The 19232-nt window shown below is 41.0% G+C and overlaps 2 protein-coding genes across 3 annotated transcripts; one reads left to right on the plus strand and one right to left on the minus strand.

The window, feature by feature from the left end:
- The first annotated feature begins 27 nt into the window (after positions 1-27).
- LOC105452355 (methyltransferase-like protein 16 homolog) lies at positions 28-3508 on the plus strand. Its single transcript, XM_011693375.1, has 6 exons — positions 28-149; positions 248-464; positions 964-1104; positions 1226-1586; positions 1758-1953; positions 2043-3508. The coding sequence occupies exons 1-6, from the start codon at positions 45-47 to the stop codon at positions 2640-2642; spliced, it is 1620 nt and encodes a 539-aa protein (XP_011691677.1). The 5' UTR covers positions 28-44; the 3' UTR covers positions 2643-3508.
- On the minus strand, positions 2661-18950 carry LOC105452354 (clustered mitochondria protein homolog). 2 transcript variants are annotated; one of them, XM_011693373.1, is made up of 17 exons: positions 18551-18950; positions 12890-13164; positions 12208-12630; positions 11594-11960; positions 11294-11430; positions 10764-11044; positions 10556-10682; positions 10293-10467; positions 10009-10211; positions 9724-9880; positions 8885-9090; positions 8538-8744; positions 8352-8450; positions 7687-8031; positions 7203-7475; positions 5569-5694; positions 2661-5357 (listed from the first exon to the last, which is right to left on the minus strand). In XM_011693373.1, the coding sequence occupies exons 1-17, from the start codon at positions 18651-18653 to the stop codon at positions 4698-4700; spliced, it is 4164 nt and encodes a 1387-aa protein (XP_011691675.1). In that variant the 5' UTR covers positions 18654-18950; the 3' UTR covers positions 2661-4697. The 2 variants fall into 2 exon arrangements, with proteins under 2 accessions (XP_011691675.1, XP_011691676.1); XM_011693374.1 differs by lacking the exon at positions 18551-18950 and adding an exon at positions 15399-15651.
- Between the last annotated feature and the right edge of the window lie 282 nt (positions 18951-19232).

Consider the following 19232-nt stretch of genomic DNA (forward strand, 5'->3'; position numbering starts at 1 on the left):
TAACAGACAGTTGCTGCCGCAACGTGGTTTACGTCAACGTCAGGATGAGCGTGAAGCAGTACATCCATCCGAGGAACAAGTACAAACGATCGTCGGACTACAAGCGGCTCGCGGTCATGTATCCGGAGTTCCGCGAAATCGCGGTTATGGTACGCCACGATTGTTGTTCCCTTTTGCAATTTACAACAAATTGTCAAGTCACACCCGCGCGTAATCGCAAACGTTCCGATTTCCGAACCTGCTTCAGGACTTCGCGGGAAAGGTTAGGATCGACTTCCGAGACCGGAGGAGTCTGCACGTGCTGACGGAGACGCTTCTGAAGCACGATTTCGATCTGCACGTGAGCATCCCGGCGGACAAGCTGAACCCGGCGATTCCGCTGCGCCTGAATTACATTCTGTGGATGGAGGATCTGATGACCCACTCCAAGTTGGAGATGGAGAGAGTCACGGGCATCGACGTCGGTAAGGTGAACCTACCTAGTGGCTGAACATGTATCTATATCTGAACAAAAATTTATCAATCTCAAATATTTTTTTTATTATAATATCAAAATTTAATTGTAGAAATATTTAAAGATTACAATTCAATTGTAATATTATGAAAAAAATCATTTAAAAATAAATTTTTGTGTACTTGTTCAGCTACAGATACACGTTCAGCCATACTGGTACGTTTACCTTAATTATGAGGTCTTGCCTTTCGGAAGAACTTTGCTTTTCGACAGACACTCGCGCTTAGAAGACATAAATCAATTGGAATTGTTGCAATTGTATTAGAGTAACGAGCGTCACAATATTAATCGCAACAACAATGATAAAGATACTACAATAATATAATGCTTTTTAAAATGTAATTACGTCAGATCGAACGCCATCCCGGCTTGCGATGTATACCTGCACGTTTAATATAATATTTTAGACCGCTATTCGCGAGCTCAGAATAATTTTTCGTTTCAAACAGGGACAGGAGCAATTTGTATTTACGCTCTGTTGCTGGCGAAAATCTACAAGTGTCGCGTGATCGGCACGGAAGTGGACAAGGAGAGCGTGGAGCACGCCCGGGAGTGCGCAAGGAGAAACAAATTGCAGGATTTAATTGAAAGTAGGTTTCATTGAATGTTTACTCTTTGGAAGCATATTGAAGCGAAGAGAGGAGAGGAAGTTTTAGGAGATGGATATTTTTGGGATTGAAACTCAATTCCGTGTAACGTTTTCTGACATAGTAATTACAGTGAACTCCGATAGGATCTTGAAGGACGCGCTGCGGGACGACGGAGTCTACGATTTCTCGATGTGCAACCCGCCGTTTTTCGCCAGTGAGAGCGATGGCCTCGAGGAAGTCGCGAAGGTCCTGCCGCCGAGGAACGCGCCCACTGGAAATGACGGCGAGCTGATGACCGCGGGTGGTGAAGTGGGCTTCGTGACGAGGATGATCGAGGAGAGTGTCGAGGTGGGGGAACGAGTGAAGATCTACAGCACGATGATCGGCAGGAAAGCCGACCTGGTCGCCTTGAGACGATTGCTGAGAGCGAAAGATATAAAGAACATGACGTGGACGGAGTTCTGCCAGGGTTACACAACACGGTATAAATAATTAAATTTTAATAAATATATTATCACATTTTCAAAAATCTTTTTATACTATATTTTAAAAATCGTTAATTCAGGTTTTAATCGAATTTATTAGTTTATCAACTAGTTACGCGTTATGTGATTAATTATTTTGAAGCTTATTAAAATTGCGTTTGTCAACAGATGGGGCTTGGCCTGGAGCTTCCTGCCGCAGAGCGTTGTGAATCTAACTACAGCGCCTGTCATCAGAAAACGCGGCAAGTCGATAGTGCGATCGTTAAAGAATTATAAAACCTCGATAGCGTTTCCCGCGGAGGATAAGTTTTCCTGCATCGACGATGTGGTCAGCTTTTTGAGGACGACGGCGAAAGAGTTGAACGTAACACATCACTCCTTATTTCTGACAAGTCAAGTTTATGAATTATCTGCAATGAAGAGCTAATCTTAAAAAAATTATTGTCACAACAGATCAAGATGCAAGACGTACCCATTCCTGAGGATCACTTCGACAGCTGGGCGTGCCAAGTGACGGCTGGAGAAAGATCGTGGGAGCATACGCGCAGGAAGCGGCGTTTGGCGCAACGAATTGGCGCGTTGAAGAGAGCGAGGGGCGAGGACGGCGAGTGTACCGCGGCGAATACGTGCGCCGGGGAAACTTCGATTGAAGCCGGAAACGACGCGAAAGCTGCGCGCGAGGCAAACTCCGATGGAGAATCGCCTGACAAAAATGGTCCCTCGCTCGTTTGTAAGCTCTGGGTAGAGGCCGAAGGTCCCGATTCTGAGGATGTGATTGCGCGACCTGACGAGACCTTCAGGATATGGATGGTGTTCGAGAACGGGCACGGCGGTTTGGACGCGTTACACTCGCTACGGCAGTACCTGATAAACAGACTGGGAGTGAGGGAGAGGATTCGAGATGATCCGTCGAAGACGTTTAAGAGAAAGAGAAAGAAGAGGTTGAAGAAGAACGCCGAGACGGAAGAGTCGCTTCGGTCGCGGTCGGGCAGCGGAAAGGATTTGGCGAGCGACGAACAGGAAACGCGGGAAATTCCGGAGGTTCTTAATTAGATGATTAGCCGTGTTATACATATAAAACAATTTTATTCCATGCAACATGTCAAAGAAAAGTCTGCAACAGGAAAGTATATGTAAACCAGATTTATGTAACGTCTTCTTTTTATTTCATGATATATGTAAAGTTTTCGCGCAACTTTTTTTTTAATTGTTTAATAGACCCCCCCTCCCCTATATAATTATTACTATTCTCTCTTTATAGTACAATTTGACTAAGTGCAATGCGGTAATTTTTGTCATTATGATTATTATTGCGATGCGAAAGTATGCATCCGTCGAGAGAGACAGCGGTGGAGATCGACGATCGATCGACTGACTATGACTGATTAATTGATCGTTCTTTCACTGTCACGCGCAAGAAGAGTTGCTGGCGCGTCTCTTCAGGCCCGCGAAATCTCGCGTAAAATCTACGAGGGCTGCAACGGAAAAAAAAAAAAAATATATATATATATATATAATCGGTACTATTTTCTTCAATAAATCAAAATCGCGAAAACCCCGCGACACTCGGCTACTTAAATCAGGACTATCGACTATGTCGCGGCACATATTGCTCTTCGGTCGAAGAGACCGCGGCGAGAGACTTCTGGACCTGGCCGCGGACGGATCCGTGCGGAGCCGGCGAAACGAACTAATAAGTAATATTAACAGCGCAGGGTAACAATCGCTTTCCTTTACGGTCCTAAGACTATAATCGCGAAACTCGAAATCGGCTACGACTCGATTAATTAACAAATTGGCCATTAACGTCCAAAATTACATCGAATAAGAACGCCATTCGCTACATCACACTCTCATCAACCATCACTCTCAATGCGATGAATTTAAAGATGCGTAGTATATCTTTACACATTGAACAGGCAACCAAAAAAAAAACCCAAATTCGACAATATTCCATAAAAATAAGAGGAAGCACCTTATCGCGAATTGCTGTAACAAGAGATAGAAAGCGGACGAACTATGTTCGTAGATAGAAGTAGTAATACTTTCTTTTTCTTCTTTTCTTATCAGCGGCAATTAGAATGAAATAACATAACTAAAATGGCGCAAAATGGCGATCTCGCAAAAAGAAAGGAAAGAACAAATGAAAGGAACGAAAGGAAAGAACATCACTGGAAGCGAATTCGCAAATAATGGTTACGTAACGTATTAATGCAGATTAAAAACCTGCGTGTATACACATTCACGTTGCGCAATTAACATAATTGACGAAATGTATTCAACGTATATTTAATCAAGCAACGTGCTAAATTGTACTTAACGTCTTGCGAACCCATCTGCTTATGCATGCTTTGAATAAACTTATGAGTACACGAAGGCCTTTAATGAGCACTAATATACATTCGGGAAAAAGAATACGTGGAAAGAATGCGAATTCGGTTTACTAACAGGAAGAAAAAAAAAAGAAACGATGGCAATTGGTTTCGAGAGTCTAATACGAATTCTGATCGAGCGTTCGAACGTTACTTAATCTGACGAATTAATGACCGGTACCGTCGACGTATCGTATCACCGGTATTTTGCATGATAAACAACTTGAGCCTTTGAAGGAAAAAAAAATGCGTGGTCGCTCGCGCGCAGGCGAAGAAATCGTACTGCTTTTTTGATTTCGCGCGACAGCGAAAAGGGGGCAATCTTTTTATATATATATTTATTGACTTTTCGAAGACGTAATCTTCGTTTTGAAGATTGCTCCCCTTTAAGCGACATGGCACTCGTGTCTATGTACATTTGATAATGACAACAGATAAAATGTGCGTCTCGCATGCAAATTCAACCTCGGCGGATATATCCCTGCCTTCACGAACACACTATATCAACGACGGCAATCTTGCGTCTCGTCTCTCTTTGTTTTTTTTTGTTTTTTTGTTTTGTTTTCGGAGTCTCCTGATTGCGTTTGAACGATATAACAGAAAACGGTGCAAGTATGTGTGTGTACAACGTACGCGACGATCCTCGCGCGAGAGTCGTCATCTTCCACGACCGGAGGACTAGGGCTTAGAAAAAAAGGAAGGAAAGACTACTAATGTTCGTCGGCAAACGAAGGACTCAGCTCTTCGCCGCCACGTCCGACTCCAAGGCATCAATTTTGCTAGCTTCCAAGTCTTTTATCGTCGTATTCTGCTCGACCTTCTCGACGTTCCTCTCAGTCGCCTTCTTCACCTCCATGTCGTCCTTCTTGGCGCCCTTTTCGGCAATCGCCACGACGACCTCGCCGCTGTCCGGCGACTGTTCCTTCTGCCGCTTCTCGATCTCCGCTTTGAAGTTATCAATGTCCTGCTGGCTGATCTGCACGAAGAGGATGCCGTTGATGACGTTAAGCATGTCCAGCACCGAGCCCATGCTGGGCGGCTGCACCTGAATCGGCGGCAGGCTCACACCCGACTTGCCCGTGTAGATCTCGTTCATCTTCTTTTGCAGCACGACCGCCTGCTGAGTGAGGTGGCGCAGGCAGTCGCTGCTCTCCTTCGTTTTCTCGTGCTCCTCGCCCAATTGCTGCTTGTAAATCGCATAGGTCTCCTTCTCGTTGTTCAGCGCCGCCCGGAAGTCGCCCATGCATGACTGCGTGCGCGCCACTAAATGATATGACACGGCGACCTTCAACGAATGAGGACCGTGATAACGTAGATTCAAGGCTAACGCATGCTCCAGAAAACGCAGCGACAACTCGTACTCGCCGACCGCGTGCAGAATCAGCGAGATGTTGCTCTGCAAGAAAATCAAAATACGATATTACTGTTGCAATTTAAACAGCAATGTTTGGGGGGAAATTTATGATGCCTTGAGAAAATGTGAGACATGTAATAAAATTACTTTTAAAAATTATACAATATATGTATCGTATAATATATAAATGTAATATAAAAATATATTTCGCAATTTTTATACGGAGAATTTCTCTGAGAATTATCTGACTTACATCAAGCAAGGCCACTTCCGGATGATCCTCACCGCAGACTAACAATGCTAGATAACGTGCTCTGTACAATAATCTTAATGATACAGATACTTGCCCGTTGGCAAAGGAATACAAGGCGAGATGTATCTGTAAGCAGAGAGAATAACATATTATTAATTATTACGTTGTAAAGAATATTACATCATTTGTATTATCTTTTTTATATTTTCTATATAATTCAATAGAGTACAATTCACATAATGTATAATCGCGGACAAATAAGTTGCGACACTTTTTTTTCATTTGGTTTCGGAACGCATTAATATTTTGCAAATGCAAACCACTATTGGTGTACTATCTTTAGTACTGCAAAATATCAGTGCAAAACCAAATCCTATCTTAAAATTGCCGTGTTACCTGCGTTGAAGCCTCTTTTCCCCAATGTTTAAAAATTCATATCTTCCAGAAAAATAAAGATATAGACTTCTTTCTGGGCTCATCTTAAAGATGAATTATGTGACTATTTTTTAAGAAATCGTGATTTTATTTAAAAATGGCCGATTCAAAATGGCCGATTAAAATGTAATTTTTTTGAAAATTTATTTTTTTCAAAAAATTTTTTTTTTAATATTTTTTATATAATTAGATTTTTTAAATACAAATTCTTTTTGATCCACCACCCAACACCACCCCCCACCCCCGCCACCCATCCCCACTACCCACCACAAACACCCATGACCACCCACCGCCACCACCACCACCATCACTCATCCCCATCACTTACCACACTACTCTTTACCACCATTTTAAGGTCATTCTTCGATTTTTGACATGAGAAACTTATATGAAAATTTTTATTGCATAAATCGAAAAATATAAAAAATTGTCCGAGGTCAAATTAGTCTTATTCATTTTTCAGATTTTCGATTTTTGGTTCAAAAAAATTTTCGAAAAATTTTTATTGCAGAAATCGAAAAATATAAAAAATTGTCCGAGGTCAAATTAGTCATATTCATTTTTCAGATTTTCGATTTTTGGTTCAAAAAAATTTTCGAAAAATTTTTATTGCAGAAATCGAAAAATATAAAAAATTAGTCCGAGGTCAAATTAGTCATATTCATTTTTCAGATTTTCGATTTTTGGTTCAAAAAAAATTTTCGAAAAATTTTTATTGCAGAAATCGAAGAAAATATGAAAAATCGACCGAGGTCAACTCCTACATGGTCATTCTTCGATTTTTGGCATGAGAAATTTTTTATGAAAAATTTTTATTGCAGAAATCGAAAAATATAAAAAATTGTCCGAGGTCAAATTAGTCATATTCATTTTTCAGATTTTCGATTTTTGGTTCAAAAAAATTTTCGAAAAATTTTTATTGCAGAAATCGAAAAATATAAAAAATTGTTCGAGGTCAAATTAGTCATATTCTTATCTTCCAGAAAAATAATGATATAGATTTCTTTCTGGGCTCATCTTAAAGATGAATTATGTGACTATTTTTTAAGAAATCGTGATTTTATTTAAAAATGGCCGATTAAAATGTAATTATGATTGTATTGTATAATACACGTGTATAACGCATACAATCATTTCTTCACTTTACAGTATTATTATTGCTTATAGCTATTATTCATTTTAGAATTGGTATAACTTACGTATTCTGTGATGGTGTACGGATGATCGATGCCGTTGACTCTCTCCGACATGAGCACTGCCTTCTGCTGAGTGGCAAGTGCCTCCGCGTGATCACCCATTATGTAATTCAGTCTCGCCAGCATTCTAAGACACTGCGCAATTTCGGGATGCATGGCACCGTAGACGTTATTCAGAAGATTGAGCGCCTCGCTGATCAGCTCGTAGCCATCCTTTAAGTAACCCTGTTGGATCTTGCTTTGGCCAGTGGTGTAAAAGTTGTACGCATCGCTAGCCTAAAGGAAGCCGAGTTGAAATTATTATTTCTCTTCTGTGTAATCCGCAACTTCAATTTAAATGAAAATTTTTAAAAAATTTAAATAATAAAGAATTTGAAATTTAATTTAAATTCTTTTTACAATTTTGAATATTAATTTAAATAAAAAATGTATTCTTTTAAGATTTAAAGCTAGATAGTTTCGCATTCATTTAGAATCGATGACTTACTCTAGGATTGATATGTTTGACGACGGGGAAGATGTTCAATATATCTTCTTCGAAGAACGTTGCGCGGTTCTTGTTTTCGAAGTTGTATTCGCGCAACAGTATCTGAATGCCGGTCTTGATGCAGAAGCCGCGCAGCAGTGAAATCTTTTGTAGATAGAAATGTTCTATCGTGGCTTCCAGAGACTCCGGGCACGGCGTTTCCCAGTCGTAATAGGCCTTCAAGTCACCCTTAATTTGCTGCCACAGCGATTTAGGCGTCAACGACGCCCATTCCACTTCCGACTGCTGCGGTCCGTTGTTCCTCCCCTTACGTTTATTGCGGCGTTTGGCAGTTTTGCTCTGAAGCTGAAAAAAAAATTACACGTCAACTTACACCTACTTCATTGTTTAATTAAATTTAATTAGATTTAATTAAACAATATCTAATCTTAGTGATTATTGTTCTATTATTATCTACAATTAAAAATCTCAGTCCTCTTAAGGCCCATAAGTCGCAAACGCAAAACGCAAACGCGGATGTTTCTCTTTTTTTTTTCTCCGCATTTGCGTTTGCGTTTTGCGTTTGCGACTTATGTAGATGGACCTTTAATCATTACACCGTTAATAAATAAATAAATAAATTAATAATTATGCCTGAAATATAAAGGTGTTATAATTGATCGTACCTCTTCTAGATTTTGTTGCGGGTGAATAATCTGTGCTGAAGACAATAAACAATTCAGGAAGTGGCTAACGGCCGCGGACAAACTCATCAGTTCCGTACCCTGTAAAATGATATATTTACAATTTACTTGTATATATATGTACTTTTTAAACATATCGTAATTTTATTTTTGTACAATTAAACGCACCTGCATGTAAGAGGTGAAAATGTGTTTGGCCGATCGGAGAATCAGCTCGGATACAGCGATGTGGTTGAGATACTGCAACTGCGGCACCGCGGCTAACATAGCCGCCAGTTTACCGAGGTAGCGAACATTAATGCCTCTACCGTGAAGAGACTCCACTAACGTACTACCGTCCATCGCGGCCGCTGTGTGATCCAGGCATTCCCGAATCTGGAACGAAGATTTACTTAAGAAATAAAGATACAGTCGCGCAATTATAAAAGTACAGTCAGAAACAACCGCTCAACATCGTGGATCTAATAGAAAAGTATAAAAAAAAGTGTGCTATTAAATTTTTACGACAAACTTACGAATGTCGGCAGCTGCATCGTGAGCAAGAAGTCCGCCGCGTCCTTTACCAGCTGCTTCTGCTTCTTCAGATCGGGGCCGTTAGGATCCGGATGCCTGACACCGGGAGAGAACACATCCGGATTGAATCGCACGTCGAACTCGGCGTCGCGCAGACTGCCCACCGCCACCGCCGCTCTTCGCACTATCTCCTTCGTGCTCTCCTCCACTGTAGCCCAGAAATAAGAGTTGTTTTCGAAATCAATGATGATTCCTTTACGATTTATTTTCTTTAATCTCTTTATCTCCCAACATTCACACAAAAAAATTACTGTTACCATAATAATTGTGATAAATTTCGCCCGTCAATTTAAAAGGGTTATAGGAACTAAAATACTTTGGAAGTGACTTATATAGTTCACTGAACTCTCAATCTTAATGTCGTGACGTGCAACTATATATATATTTTTTTTCCGTGTAAATGTTGGATAAAAAGATTAAAGAAAATAAATCGTAAAGAAATCGTCATTGTTTTATATCAATCAATCAATCATACTATTGTTGTGCAGACCACATTAGAGAGAAAACAATAATGTTTCGAATGAGGCAATCACATATATAAAGATATTTTAACCGAATGTTATTTAACATAAAAACTACGTTTGCGAGAACTGTATAAATTTCAATATAATTTAAATTCACATACATTTCTTTTTCAAACACAGAAAGTATTGCTGTAACATCCCATAGCAATTTTTTCCGTGCATTTATTCCTTTTCTATTAATAAAATCTTGAGAGCTACTTCTTACACGTCTATATTAATCAACGCGTCTAGGAAGAGATAAGAAATATAATACGCACGCTCTTGTTTCTCACCACCCGTGATCGAGTCGGTGATGCTCTCGACAATCTTCTTAGCCTCGTCGGCCTCTATTAGAGATGAAGCGCAGTCTTCCTTGTTGCTGTCCATCGTCACAACGGCAGTCGAGTCTTCCTTTTTGTCCTCTTTCTTATCTTCCTAAAATTGTTGGTCTGTATTATCTTCTGCACTTACATGTCGCTTCCTCAAGTCGCATTCGCATTTGAGGAACAAGTTTAACAAAAATATGAAATACAATATAAAAAAAAACATCTGTTTATGTATACCTTGGTAGTCGACTCTTTTTCCTTTTGAGATCTTCTAGCTGACGTAAGCTGTTGGAGGTGAACGGCCGCATGCTTGATAAACTGAACGTACCTGGCCTCGACGAACGAGTCTATGAGCTCCTGCCGTAGACAGGCCAGTCTGTGCTTGTGCTCCACTGGGAAACCCAAGGCTCGCGCTTCTTTGCTCAGTTCCACACCTTCGACTGAACGAGAGGAATATTTCCCGAATGAATAAAACAGCTTTCTCGTATAATTTAAAAATTGATAGATTTCGCTCAACTCACGTTTCAGAAAATTTACATCGGGTGGGAAAGTCCTCAACAGATCGAGCACATAATGCCGCGAATCGTTACCGATGATACCCTTACACTCGACGCTGCTGCAAAGTTCGATTTCCTCGCTTGCGTCGTTGATTACTTTATGAGGAAGGATCTTCAACTGCGTTCCAGCCTTGCTCAACTAAACGCGAGTATCAAAGACAATGTTATTTGAGCAATGTCATTAAATGACAATTAAAGCAATTATTTTTATCAATATATTCGCTTACCAGTTCAAGATACTTGGGATGCGTGAGAACAGTCTTCCCAAAATCAATTGAGCCATAGACCACCGATTGTTCTTGCTCGCGTTCCAGTATACCTGGTATGATAGATTGCGCGGTGACGCGGTAGCCTCTATAAAAGAATTCACGAAGAATATATTAAACTAAGAGAGACACCGATAAGAGAAAACCGTAGGGAATCCGAGAAGCGCACCTGTAATCGATGACGACGGTGCCGAGAGTGTAGAGACCGGGCAAGTCCACGGCCGCGTAAACTCGGACGCCTTGTAGATCATTGCGAGGTGCAACGAAGGCGGCGGCGTCACCACCCAACTCTTTGTAGTGATCGCGGACGTCGAAGCCGAGCGAGAAGAAAATATTGTTCCAGATGAACATCTGCATTTTGGCCTCCTCGCCCGGGTTAATCGCCATCACGTTGCCATCGATAACCGCCATCGCTCCGCGGGTCGCCGCCGCCACGAAATCGCTATGGACCTAAACGGTAAAAAAAAATAATTAAGAATTATTTAGGAATTTGTTAATAAAACTATTAAAAATAATTAATAAGCATTTATTTTATTATTTCTGTTTTATATAATTATTATTGTACACAGCGTCTTTTTATACCGATATAATTGAAAAAAGAATTTCTTATAAAAAAAATAGAATAAAAGGTTAATACAACATTTTGGAGCACTAGTTTGGAAACATTAAATATTATTGTGTTCAAGAAGAAAAACCTACTTTAAAGATGGCACGTTCTCGCAGCAATCTTTCGGGAAGATTTTTACGCGGTAGTTCCCTCGTGGTTTGCAGTTCCTCGTTCCAATCGCGTGTCTGTCCCGGGATGTGTTCCTCGTATCCCAACTTAGAGGAAAAAGCTAAGCAGAAGAAGATTGATGAAATTAATTAAATTTCTACCCGCAAGTAGAATCTATTAGCATTTTCGCATAATCAAAATTATATGTGTAACACAACTAAGCTCCGTCTTCTTTTTATTGATTAAATATCCAAGAATTTTCTCTATTTCTTCTAGAAACTCACTGTCTTCCGCGCGAATGGCGTCAATGGTGTGTTCAATTTGCGGCGCGCTCCAGGCGTACAATTGATAGGGCGTGGCCACCCGCTCGAAGGGATGCCTCTGAGTTCTGCGTCGTTGCATAGAGGCAAATCCCCGCTTGAAGGCTGGACTGAGTTGATTCAGGAGCTCGATCAGACTGTGGCATAAGTGGCTAGGCGTGGCTGGTTTAGGATTAAACACTTCTTTGGTCGATTGGTTGACAAAGAATCCTCTGGCGCACGCAGTCAGATAGTATTGCTTGTCCTCCAACGTGACCACGTGCAAGTATATCAGATCGCCGTGAAGCTTTCTGTGGCCAGGTGGTGGATTCCATCCTGACGTTGTTAGAACCTTAGGAAAATGCAAAAGAACATTAGAAATCTTTTGTTTCTCTCACTCTTTTTCAATAAGAATCGAATCTAATTTTGAATATTTCAAAAATAAGAACAATACTTAATCGTCTTTGAGCAATTTTTTTTCGAAGCAATTAATTTTTGGCGTTTCAAATAAAGTTAACAATATAAATTATCCTTTCTTATTTTATTCTCTAACTTTCATTAGATTGTCAAAATAAACTTTTCAAGAATCACGTGCCAACCTTGAGACACGGTGGGCACTTCTGCTCCTTCGCCTGCGGCTGGAGGGGCAACAGGGGCCTGTCCCTACTACCGGGTATAATGTAGTCGGGCGGCGTGCAATCGACCGAATCAGCCCGGGTCTTCTTCTTCTCCAGGATGTCGCCGTTCGTGACGACATTGAGAAACGACAGGCTGCTGCACTCGACGCCATTGTAAGCGTCCGCGGGATCTACGGACTTCAGCAGGTCGCGCACGTGTCGCACGTGTATGCGCGCCTCCCGCATCGTGTAGGGCTCCTCCACCACCCTGATGATCGAACCGTCCTTCAGGCCTTCGATATTCTTCAGTTCGGCGAAGTTGTCCAACGTGTTGCCTTCCAGCTGCAGTGAAAAGCACGTGCGGTGACACGTGTCTTCGCGATCCATGAGTAACTGATGAATTTCCTGCAAAGAAAAGACGAGATCAGTAAGATTCAAGCAGAGATATCGATTTATTTGTCAGGCGCGAATCTCATCAAAATACTTTTAGAAATCTTATTGTAAATTTAACATAAACAATAATGATACGAAGCAATAAATAGAATATTAACGAGGGATAGCTGATTATTATTAAAAATAAAAACCTAGAGAGTAAAATTAAGTTCGAGTTGATAAAGACAGTTAAGGTATTGATACAATTGATAATTTAAATTAATTAATTTACCTGTACGAGCTCCATGCTGGACACTTGAATGTCAAAAGGTTCAGAACCGGGGCTGACGATCTTGACGGTGAAGCCCGTGTCCTGAATAAAAACAACTTCTTGCTCATTCGTGGCATCCTTCTCCTTGTCTGCTTCCTTCTCGTTTTTATCACTACTTTTATTGTCTTCATCCTTCTCCTTTTCACCTTCCTTCGTCGCCTCAACCTCTCCCTTTTCCACAACGTTCTCCGTGGCCGTGCTCGTGCTTCCGCTCTCCTCTGTTTCCCTCTTCACCTCTACAAATAATAATTCACCATACGTAAGGAACGATTTCGCAAATTATTTCAAAAAAATTTTTTTGCATCATTATACATAAATGACGATATTTTATCGAAGGCCTATTATTTATTGCATGCCTTAATTTATGCGTGTATGTAATTACTTGGATTGTGACAATCTTAAGAATTATCAGCAAGAATTATCGCACAAAAGATACTGAACTCAAATTCATTTAAATTTTCCAATTTGTCAATCAGCAAGAATTATCGTTCAAAAGCTACTAAACTCAAATTCATCTAAATTTTCCAATTTGTCAATTTCTTTGACATCATTTACAAAATAACTTAGAGATTTAATATTATATTCGGATCTCCATTTAATACACTTCGTTATACGAATTCAGACTAGACAAACCAGTCTTAAGATACGAGATAAGTAAAAAGATTAAGTCGAACAGAACAAATTACAGAATCCAGTGACTCGCTCTCGCCCTGACACTGAAAGGGACACGACGCGTTTTACAAGATATAAATACATCTCACAAGTCCGAGAAGTAGTTTCACGTTGTCAAGCGCACTTTCCGATGCACTTTCAGACGCACTCTCTCGCCACTAGCATTCACCGCGTTGCGCTTATAAATAAGCGGCAAAGTAAATAGTACGCACCGTACTATTTATATTGGGGCACGTGTTTGCAATACGCATCGACGTTTCGGAGCGCCAGCGACGATCTATGTCAAGAGAGATGTCTATTGGATCGTTGGCGGCAAAATAATAAATTACATTGTCTTTTCTTGTTACATTTAGTCTCGTCGATTCAATTTCTTATTCGTATTTAATATTCCTTAATTTAATCCTTGTTACACAATTGGTTAAAATAATCACACAATATCCTTTTTGAACTAATTTCTAATATGAATTACTTTATACATGATTTTTCTCTTATCTTTCAGTGCATTCTTTTTTTTTCTTTGATTGCCTATAGTTGTTATTATTAAAGTCGATGAGATTATCAATTGTATTAATTTCCATAGAACTGAACTGGTATATAGATACATCCTATTCAATTAAAAAATCACTATATTTTTATTATGTAATTAATAACAAGAAACTTTGTTTTTTGGCATTGGCATTTAAATTTTAACAGTTCCTAAATCGGTGTTTAATCACCGCGTACTTTTATACAGGTGATCGCAATTAATTTTTCGCTTCGCTAAGCCACGTTCCGTAAATATCGGCGACTCCGAGCAGTCGTCAACGATAACGGACGAGTCGTGCGCGCAACTGATAAGAGAACTATCCCATAATTCAAGTGTCAGGAGTTATATAAACGTGAGTTCGAAGAAAAAAAAATCGACAAGACACACAAACTCTATTTGAATAAATAGCTCTAATTTGCGTAAACAATCCGTATTAATTTGCTTTTCTCAGCAATCCCTAAGCGTGAATTTCTGAATTACGAAATTGAATTAAGTAAGAGACATAACGATTACATCTTTTATGCATAGTAAACGAAAATATCCTTGACATTAGATAACATAATTAAATAATAAAATTTGACGATTCCGAATCGCTTCGTACACAATCTTCCGTCTTTTATTAGTGCTTATCGTCTACTTCGCTGTCTTATCATCGTGTTATCATCGTGTACGGGTTCCATCGTCGTTATGTGTAGAAGCATTGTACTCCTGTTACAACGCGGATACGTGATGTAGATAAAGCGTTTTATCATAAAATAACGCAATAAATGGTGGGAAGGATCTACATGCAGAAGAGCCATGGCGATTACAACGAATATTATCGAGATATGTATCTATTTAGAAATAACGTATGAGATCGTAAAAATGTTTCAACGTGTGAACGTGATGTAAACGAATGCTTAAAGAAGTGTGCCATTTGTAAAAATTTCTACCTTGAAGACGTAGCGTTGTAACGGTAAAAAAAAATTAGCTTTAGCTGAAGGGATCAGCTGAAAACCAATATTTAAAGTTAGCGAGTTCTGAAGAATTCACAAATTTTGTCGCGTACGTTTTTGCAGCTTAGTTCTTACAGTTATCGCTACAATTATCTATCATTAGCTATACAAGTTTTAAAGTGAGCCCTATTAAAAAGAGGCATTTAACCAACGTAAACAGGTGATAACGATATTCGCAACTCACTCGTAACAGCTGATAAACAGAACGTCTACGCGGCACGCAATTATTAGAACATTACTGCTAATAATTGTGATGCGCGCACGGGCATCGATATACCTATTATTTGTGCGTCCATCCCTAAAGCGGAGCGCGAGTTGACAAATGTCATCATCAGTTTCATTCATGCGGTGATGATGCGAAAGCCGCGGCGTGGTTTTAAAGTATCATTCATAAAACGCCCACTAATACTCGCGAATCGCCGCGCTCTCCTTCTCGCCATTAAACCGTTTAATTTGATTCATCGGCACGAAATGCATGACGGAATCGTAATGTTGCGGTTAGCTAATCGATACTAGTGTGAGAATATAATCGATTAGTCACGCCTTTAAATTCTATAATTTTCGTATAATAAATTTTCAATTCAATCTTACGAGAACTTTCTTCTGAATGTCATTAACACACTGGTGCACCGAAAATCATCAGTTATTTCTTGACAAGAGAATTTGAAACGTAATTTGGAAACGTAGAAGATACAAACAGGTTTGAATTATTATTAATAAAAGAAATTTAATATCACAGATGCATTTATGTATTATAAATGAAGCAAAAAAATTATATTTGTTATAAATAGATAATAAAAGCTTTCTTTAAGAAATTTTAATTTTAATTGCGTTAATGTGAAGATTAATTTCCTACAAAGATTAATTTCAAGAAAAAAAATCTATCGCAAGACACCTCTAGTCTGTCTATTAAAGTTTGTCTATTCGAGCGATAAAATCTATGTCAAGAAACTGGAAAGAGACGGACGTGAATACATAAACTTGAAGACAGATATATGGGGTAGATGGCTATAGTATTTACTGCTAAATATAGAAACCAAGCGACGGGTTTACTGTACGAGAGTTATGCGAGTTCACTCACGATGCGCCGGAGACACGTGAGGAGGATCGATTTAAACATGCAGGCTCAAAGGTGAAAGTACGGAGCATCACACACAGTGTGCCGCAATTGCGCCAGTTAGCCCGACTCTCGATTATCATCGAGGGATGTTTGTTTGACGTACAACTCAACGGCGATACAATATAATAGCCGAGCGCCGATAACCCCTGCTATCGATACTCCGCATTGTTCCCTTGGTAGATACGTGCAGTAAGAGGCGGATCGTTAACACGAAAGAGAGAGAGAGAGTCTCTCATCCCACCCTAGCGTCTAATTAAACCTGCAAATATACGAGCAGTTATACAGGGCTCTCGCCTCTGTCTCTCTCTGGTCAAGTTTCTCAGATCTACATTTTTCTGACGCAATCTTTCTTGAAATTTTTGAGTAGCCAAATACTCGTATAAACTGAAATTTAACAGATTGAAAATATACTTGCTACTTGGTTGACTTGAAACGATCCCGTCTATTCCGAAAAAAAAATTGCTACTTAACAATTTGACGAATCTCAAATTTTCAAACATGTGCTATTCATCTGTCTTCCAACATCCGAGAGGGAAAGATATATTCGTCGATAGGTCTTTCCAAGACACTCTCCCATCAATCAACGTTGATCTTTGAAAGAGAAACACATGTTTTATTGTTTCTATCCTATTCTTATATTTTTTTCTTCCATTTATATATAGCAAAGAGTGCAAATCCTAACAAAGGGAGGAAAGTTATTTTATCTTTTTTTCAATGTAAATCGATTTCAAAAGATTATCCAAATGCACTTTATCTCATTATATGATTGTACAATAATCATCGTATCGTTGCTATTCAATTCGAAGATGAATCTTGCAAATCATTTTAAATATCCTTGATATAACATTCGTCCCAACCACGAAAACATTGCACCATGTACTGACGTCACCCTAACCATCCGCGATTGCATCATATATACGATCGTTTATCTTGCATCGTATTATCATGTCAAAACGTTAAAGATCACGCGGGAAAATTCGTTGTACGTATCGACGTTAAATAAACGCATATTATATATATATATATATATATATCACACTCAAGCATCGTGCATCGTTACGTCATCCGTTTCTTTCGCCCTAAGAAAAAATCAAGATTCGTCGATAAACATTAACGACGGTACTTCGCCCATTCGTTTTCACGCGGAATCGATACTCCCGATCGATGTTTTCGTCGAGCCCAGCTGGAGATGTATTACGTAAACGGCGATTACACACCACGTTTGCGATGCGTTAGATTCTCGTCGCGCGAGCGATTATCTATTGTCGGCGTCCCTTGAAACGAGCTCGGGACGCTCGTTTGAAGGATTTGTCGCATATCGGTCGAAGCTTCGTAATTTATGAGTTGCTTTGGAGAATTCCAACAATTCGGACTTCTACTCTAATTGCCGACATTTCCTGGTCTATGCTCGAAGCGTCCTTCGCTAGCTTTCGACGTTTACAGGAAGCAATCGCCGGTTTATCAGTTACGACTCGTATTGTTTATCGCGCAAAAAGGTATAACCTGAAATAATTCGCATTGCAACTTATCGTTCCCACTCGCCGATGTCACATTGAGAAAATCGAATACCTCGAGCATCTTGCAACAAGTTCGATCTAAGAGAGCTCAATCTGAACGAATCTCCTCGCCTTCGGAAGTAATTTCGGTCGCGTTGATCCCTACAAGAAAAAAGGAACGGAACGTTGGCATGACTAGGCTGTGGACTGGCAAAGAGAAAAAGGAAGAAATACAGGTGTAATTCATTCAACATTCAGATACGAAGAAGGAAAGCTTACACAGGTCGTGGAAGGTGGGATCGGCAGGGAAATTCATCCGTTGGCGCCGCGGCGCGTCTTCTGCTAGACCGCCCGTCCCCCCTTCGCCCCAGGCGTCTCTCTCACTCTCGTGCTACTTGCGGCTCACATGACCCCGTGTGCGCCGAGATTCGCGCAATTCGTATGGTTACATAACGCGCCTCGCCGCTCTCTGTCCCGCTCCCGCTCGCGCGCTCGCTCTCTCTCTCTCCTCCTCGCTCGATCAAGAGATCGGCCGGCTTCGCGCACGCACGGCAAGGCCGTGAACGACCGAAAATGAAACCGCGGTCCCGACGACTCCGTGAGATGATGTCCTCGTCGGGACGCGCGACCGGCGTCGTTCCCCCCCTGCGACGAGGATTACATAACGCCCGCAGGTTACAGAGCGCGGCCGGGCGTTCTGGGCCTCGCGGTGGATTTAACCTTAAAGGAACGCCGCGCCGCGGGCAACCCTCGTGGGCCGCCGCGCGGTGCCCGCGCGCGACAACCCCTCGTAGATGATCTCTGATTACTGACCGGTCACCTCCGTCGCCTCGTGGACCTGGTCGCCGTTCAGCAGGGGTATCTTCGCGCTGCCGGTCTCCCGCTCGGACGTGTCGATCTGTGCACCGACTGCCATTTCCGCGGCTCGGATCACTCTCTCGGACGACGTTGAAGGAAGCGACGGGAACGACGACGACGACGACAGGGTGTACCGTGACAACGCGATTTTTCCTATCCCTTCGGCCGCTTTTACCGCGAAGCTCTTCTCCTCGTTCTCTCCAAGTCCGTTCCTCTTTACTCTCCTCGGCTGCGAGAATCCACGGTCACGCGCACGCACACCCTTTTGAATCGTTCGTCCGGGTGACGGACAGCGACGACGACGTCCGACGTTTTCCACGGCACACTACTCCACACTACTTCGGCGCGCGCGATCCCGCGGCCCCGCACGTGCGTTTCGAACGGGGTACAAGGCCTGCGGCGCGGCGCGCGATTGGCCCGGGGCGAGCGACCGCGCGATTGGCTCGTCCCGATGCGCCCGCGGCGGTCCGCGATTGGCCGCGGTGATGCGCTCTCATGCGCACGGTCAATAAAGTCACTAGAAATGATCAACGTTAATTATTATTATATTAATATCAACGAGAAGAATTATATTATATTAAATTAAGAATTATTATATTATATTACATTATATTAAAGTAAATTATATTATTGTCAA

The sequence above is a fragment of the Wasmannia auropunctata genome, unplaced genomic scaffold (assembly GCF_000956235.1).
Source record: "Wasmannia auropunctata unplaced genomic scaffold, wasmannia.A_1.0 LD336033.1, whole genome shotgun sequence".
NCBI lineage: Eukaryota > Metazoa > Arthropoda > Insecta > Hymenoptera > Formicidae > Wasmannia > Wasmannia auropunctata.

Coding starts and splice junctions, on each gene's coding strand:
- LOC105452355 (XM_011693375.1), top strand. CDS start 45: ATGAGCGTGAAGCAGTACATCCATCCGAGGAACAAGTACAAACGATCG. Junction 150..247: donor TCCGCGAAATCGCGGTTATG/GTACGCCACGAT, acceptor AACCTGCTTCAG/GACTTCGCGGGAAAGGTTAG. Junction 1,954..2,042: donor CGACGGCGAAAGAGTTGAAC/GTAACACATCAC, acceptor TTGTCACAACAG/ATCAAGATGCAAGACGTACC.
- LOC105452354 (XM_011693373.1), bottom strand. CDS start 18,653: ATGGCAGTCGGTGCACAGATCGACACGTCCGAGCGGGAGACCGGCAGC. Junction 10,683..10,763: donor ACCGTCGTCATCGATTACAG/GTGCGCTTCTCG, acceptor ATTCTTTTATAG/AGGCTACCGCGTCACCGCGC. Junction 10,468..10,555: donor ATCCCAAGTATCTTGAACTG/GTAAGCGAATAT, acceptor ACTCGCGTTTAG/TTGAGCAAGGCTGGAACGCA.